Below are 5736 nucleotides of genomic sequence, written 5' to 3'. Positions count from 1 at the left end.
GGGGTCATTTCCTGCAGGAGTGCACAGGAGCGGAGCTCCGGCAGTAAGGAGCCCAGGGGGTGGGCACATGCAACAAGCCCCACCCCCTGCTCCCAGCAGCCCTCAGTCGGGCCACGAGGAGCAAGAAGCAGCCAGGTAAGCTGCAGAGAAGAGTCGCAAAGAGTCGGACTCGACTGTGTGACTGAACAACAACAAGAAGTTGCAGAGGGCCCCCCACCCCACCCGCCTTCAGGTACAAGGTCTCCCTCCTCTGTGAGGGCAGATCTGCGCATCCTCCCCCTCCCATAGCTAGCAATCCAAAACAGTCGCAATCCAAAACAGTCCAGTAGAGCCTGAGCGGTGGGTGTTGCCTTCTGACACACTTCCGGTGATGTCAGGGGTGTGTGGCATATGCAAATAAGTTATGCTAATGAGTTATGCTCATGAGCTCCTGCACCTCTTTTTTCTATGAAATGACCCCTGCCTCTTGCCCAGAGTAAAAGTTCTGCATCAAAACAATCAGATGTTGTGGCACACCTATTTCTTTTAAAACCAGCCATAAATTATCACAATCCACTCAGTCAAAAGCTTTACTGTAATCTATGAAACACAAACTGATTTTCTTCTGAAATTCTCTAGTATGCTCCAGTAACCACTGTAAATTTGTAATATGATCTCCTTTCTGAATCCAGCTTGAACATCTGGCATTTCTTGTTCCATACATGGTTGGCAGGGTTTTCAAAGTAAGAGAGTATCAGAAGTGGTTTACTGTAATGTATTCAATAGCTGCCATTGAATGCATAACTGCATGTGAACAACATAATTGAAATGCTATGTTAAGCTTTGACCTGGGCTAGGATCCAAATACGTACATCCAATCACATTGCTAGCCCAGGAAGAACCTAACCAATCACTTCTCAGCAAGCTCCCTGAGCGGGAACGTCCGTGATTGGTCCTTATGTATGCAACCTTATTGGTTGGTAAATGTACAGTAGGCGTGGCTACATTAGCCGGGAGAGTTTAAAAGCAGGACAGCTGCAATGTAAAACCTGTTCTGGCTAACAGATGTTGATCCGTGTTGGAGTTGTGTTCGAGTTGCTGAATAGAGCTGATCTTTTGCTGAATCACTCTCCGACTACTTTGTTAAGTGAGCGACTTAACATTTACCTTTGCCTTTTTCTGCACAGTACTAACTAGGGTTAGCTGAAGTGCCCCTGCCCTTGTTTAGGAAAGATCCTCTGCCAGTGTCACTTTCTACTTCTGCTGCCACCCAGTGGCTATCCTTCCTCTGCCCCATCCCCATTGGAACTGTCCGTTCTGTTCTGCTGATACGGCCATTGATCCCTGAAGGGGGTGGATGCATCTCAGTCTGGTATCTCAGCTGTGACCTTTATGCTCTGAGTGACTCTGCTAGGAGTTTGGCTTCTTGACAGAGTCTAAACTCTTTATTATATTGCTCTCAGCTTTGCTGACACACACAAATCCCTTTTTCACATTAAGGTATGTGTCCCAGAGAGGGACTCTCGTTCGAGAGAAGTCGAAAACTTGCATTCTGTTTTATGAGATATTGGTTAGTCCTAACAAAAGTTTTGCATCACCTTCGTTTTGGGGATCTGTCTGTGGACCAATATGTCTTCCTGCAAACTTTAAGCCAGCACACAAACCCGTAACTGAAAGATATTAATATGATGAATTGTTTCTATAATGCACACCAACAGCTCATTAGTTTATTGCTGCTATTATTGCCATTTTAAGACAATACATTAGCATATTTGTATATCTAGAGGGATTAATTAGGCCATTTAAGGGATGCCTAGTGCTACTTACAGCAGTTAGTGTCATGATGAACATTTAGCTGTTATAAAAGTAGGGATGGTGTTGGGATTACAAGCATTTTATTCATTTTGCCCCATCTACAATAATATGCAAGAGACCAATGGTTCTAGATGCTTATTTTCATCTGGGTGAACATATGAACCTGCTTTGTGCTGAATCAGATAATCTGTCTCAGAATTATCTACTCAGACTGGCAGAGACTCCTTAGTGTTGCAGCTAGCTGATATTCTTTAACTCGTGATTACAGGGATCTTGGGACCTTCTACATGCAAAACATGTACTTTATCTCTGGGTAGTAGCCACCCCCATTTTAACTTTGGTTATTTTGCACAATGCTCTAAGCCTTAGAGGTGTTGAACTCATTTGTTATAAGGGTTGCATCTGTCAAAAATGTCACTTTGTAGGGCCAGGTCAAAAGATTGGGAAAGATTGAAGGTCAAAGAAGACGGGGACGGCAAAGGATGAGATGGTTAGACAGTGTCATCGATGCAACGAACATGAAATTGAGCCAACTTCAGAGGACGGCGGAAGACAGGAGGGCCTGGCGGGAGCTGGTCCATGGGGTCGCGAAGAGTCTGATTCGACTGTGCGACTGAACAACAACAAGGGCCAGGTCATGTGTGCCATAAAATGTAATGCCAGGTACCAGAGAGATTTTACCACTGATGGTGAGCCAGACCGCTCCACAGCCAGTGTTCCCTCTAAGCTGAGTTAGTGTGAGCTAGCTCACAGCTTTTTAGCCTCCGGCTCACACATTTTTGCCTTAGCTCAGGAAGGATGGCTCCAGAGCACGGTAATTTATGCAGGAGCCAAATCGCTCACTCACAACTTTAATGCAAGTAGCTCACAAAGTAGATTTTTTGCTCACAGGACTCCACAACTTAGAGGGAACCTTGTCCACAGCACCTAACTAACCACCCTTTGCTTAATATGCACAAGAGGTTTTGCACAGCACGGAGAGCTGTTGCCTGACAATCCATGTGCAACAACCAGAAACTCTCTTCTTCTTTTTTGTATTTTTCCATGTGTGTGAGCTGTTGCCTGACAATCCATGTGCAACAAACAGAAACTCTCTTCTTCTTTTTTTTGTATTTTTCCATGTGTGTGCATGCCTGGAAGACACGGCAACCTCTGGCGACTCCTACTGGGTCATGGAGGACGTTCAGAGAAGTGTCTTGATAGTCTGCCTCTGCCTCCTGATCCTGGTATTCTTTGGAGGTCTCCCATCCAAATCCTTGCCAGGGTCGGCCCTGTTTATCTTCCAAGATCTGACGGAATTGGGTTTACCTGGGCTATCCAGGTCAGAGCCAACAACCAGAGACTCTTGTGGCTCTTTAAAGAATAACACATTTCAAAAGCTTTCAATGAGCTGGAGCATGAAGGGCTGCATTCCATTGCTGCAAGTGCAGCAGCAGAAGACAGGTGGCCAAGTGGCATCAACCAGGGGAACCATCAAGCCCTGACTTAAAGAAACTGCTACGGCCAATAGGCTTTGGAGAGGCGAGGGGGTGAGGCCGCTGTACAATCCCACACCTCCCTGTGTTAAAGTCCCAAATTCAGCAACAAGCTTGAATCACAAGGAGAACTGTGATGCTCCCCAGTAGCACAAGCAATCTTCAAGCATTGCCACTCTCCAAAGATGCCATCTCCACTTTAATTACCTCCTGGCTCCACAGCATTATCCAACCACCCAAAATATCACTCCCCATGTGCAAGCACGCAGATGCACACCCAGGGCCTGCCTCTGCCATGTGCAAACCCAGAACACTTCTCAGAATGCTTGCTCCCATCCCTGACCTTTGCCCTACCACCACCACCACCCCCGCTTCCATTCAGATTGTTACATAAGGCAGTGCTTGCATGCAGGGAGCATGCATGCGTTTTTAGCTTCACCTCTTATTTAATACATTGGGTACCTGCCTTAGATGGCAGGGAGCACCCTTCCCCTTCAAGGGGGGCTGGTGGAGTGTTGGCGGCGAGGTGAGAAGGAGAACAACGATGGCATTGGTGGCAAGCAGCAAGATGGCGACCGGGCGCAACATCGGCAGCAATCCAGACATCGTGGGGGGCGGAGCCAGGAAACGCAGGGAGAGCATGAGGCACAAGCGTGGGCAGAGCCTTGACGGACAGAGCCGAAGCCGCGCCAATGTGAACCAGGCGCCGAATGGATCTTCCGACCGCAGCCGACGCCGAGGGTCGCAGGAGAAGGAGGAAGAGCCGGAGGGAGCCCTGACAGCAATGGGCAGAGGGGCCGAATCACGAGTAAGAAGAACAATAGCTCCATCTACAGGGTGCCGGTAGGGCAGTCCCCACCCCAATTAAGTTGTGGCCATAGTTAGGGATAATAGAGTAACTGTAAGCCGCTCAGAGACCCCTTGGGGGGTTTGAGCGGGTAGAAGCCGAAATAAATAAATAAATAAAATACTCCCTGCGCCACTGAGGGAGGGCAGCAAGAGAGAAGCCTTGCACTTTTGGGTCAGCAGGTTAGCGGGCTCTGGCTCACCTAACTTGGTGGGCCTCCTCCATCCCCAGGATTGGCATTCTTCACGTTGCACCCCATGTATAAGTGCTGGGCTTTTCTCTCTCACCCGGGCTGCTGTGCACAGTGTACCTGGCCTGGCCAGTCGCTCCAGTCACATGTTTACATAAGCAGGCATGTTTGGTGAGCCAACCAGCGGCTTTCCAGAGGCACCTGTGCCCATGGGTGTCTTCCCTGGGCTGCCTTCAAGTGGGAAACCACTTGGCTGGGTTCAGGGAGGTGAGGGCAAAAGATTCTGCCTGCGGCACACGAACAGCCAGCCAGCCATCTTTCCAGCAGCCCAGGTGGCACAGGCAGGAATCCAACATGCTCTGTCTGGAGGAGGAGGCAAGGGCAGCAGGCAGGCCCCAGGGGGACTGGCAGCACAGAGCTCAGGGCCAAACCAGCCCTCCTCACCCCTTATGGTTGTCAGCTCTGGGCTGCGCAATCCCTGGAAATCTTGGGAAAGACCCTGAGGAGGGCCTGCATTTGGGGAAGGGAAGAACCTTTGCAGGGAGTATAATACCATAAGAGAACATAAGAGAAGCCAATATTGGATCAGGCCAATGGCCCATCTAGTCCAACACTCTGTGTCACACAGTGGCCAAAAATACCAGGTGCCATCAGGAGGTCCAGCAGTGGGGCTAGGACACTAGAAGCACTCCCACTGTTGCCCCCCCCCAAGCACCAAGAATACAGAGCATCACTTGCCTCAGACTGAGGGTTCCTATCTATACCTTGTGGCTAATAGCCACTGATGGACTTCTGCTCCATATGTGTAGTGTTGCGGTGATCACAGCTTATCTAATTCCCTCTTGAAGCTGTCCATGCTTGTAGCTGCCACCACCTAATATAGATCCTTCTTGTCCATTTTTGGACTGGTTTCCCCCCAGTTGCTCATGGGTCAGATAAGAGCCTTGGATGGGCTGGTTCTGGCCCCTGGGTTGTATGTTTGACATGTCTGCTATAAAGAGTTAGAATCTTCCTGTTGTTGAAAATAGCTCCAAAATAAAGAATAGCAATATTCAATTGGATTTAGTTTCTAGTAAGTATGCTTTTGATTGTAGTCTTAATTGTACAAGTTCACTTTTGTACCTTATTACAGCAGCACAGCAACCAGAAGAAGCCACATGTGAATTGTAAGGACTGTCCATGAAGGATGTCACACTTTTTCTGTTGCCTCTCTTTCCTATCAAGCTTTTAATTAATACTAAACCCCCTCCTTCTCCACCAACCTCTTTTCTTGCTGCTCCATGGTGCAAGTACTGTATCTTTAAGTCCTTAGGGAACAGTAGTGCAGCTGTGCTTTATTAGAGAGGACTTTCTGGGATGCTCCCATGGAGAACCAGAACAGCCATGTTTACATTGTTTGACTTATGCATGGGTAAATTCAAGAGCTGTGG

General features: G+C 48.3%; 1 protein-coding gene across 1 annotated transcript in view; it reads left to right on the top strand.

Annotated features, from left to right (window-relative positions):
* Window positions 1–3813: 3813 nt before the first annotated feature.
* IPO7 (importin 7) overlaps window positions 3814–5736 on the top strand; it is a 76250-nt gene continuing 74327 nt past the window's right edge. Inside the window, 1 exon segment of the mRNA XM_015410360.1 lies at window positions 3814–4077. Within this exon segment, the coding sequence (XP_015265846.1) occupies window positions 3814–4077 (264 nt within the window).

Source organism: Gekko japonicus, unplaced genomic scaffold, assembly GCF_001447785.1.
Source record: "Gekko japonicus isolate JY-2015 unplaced genomic scaffold, Gekko_japonicus_V1.1 scaffold1697, whole genome shotgun sequence".
NCBI lineage: Eukaryota > Metazoa > Chordata > Lepidosauria > Squamata > Gekkonidae > Gekko > Gekko japonicus.
The sequence above is the reverse complement of the archived record's forward strand: the minus strand, read 5'-3'. Positions and strand labels throughout refer to the sequence as shown.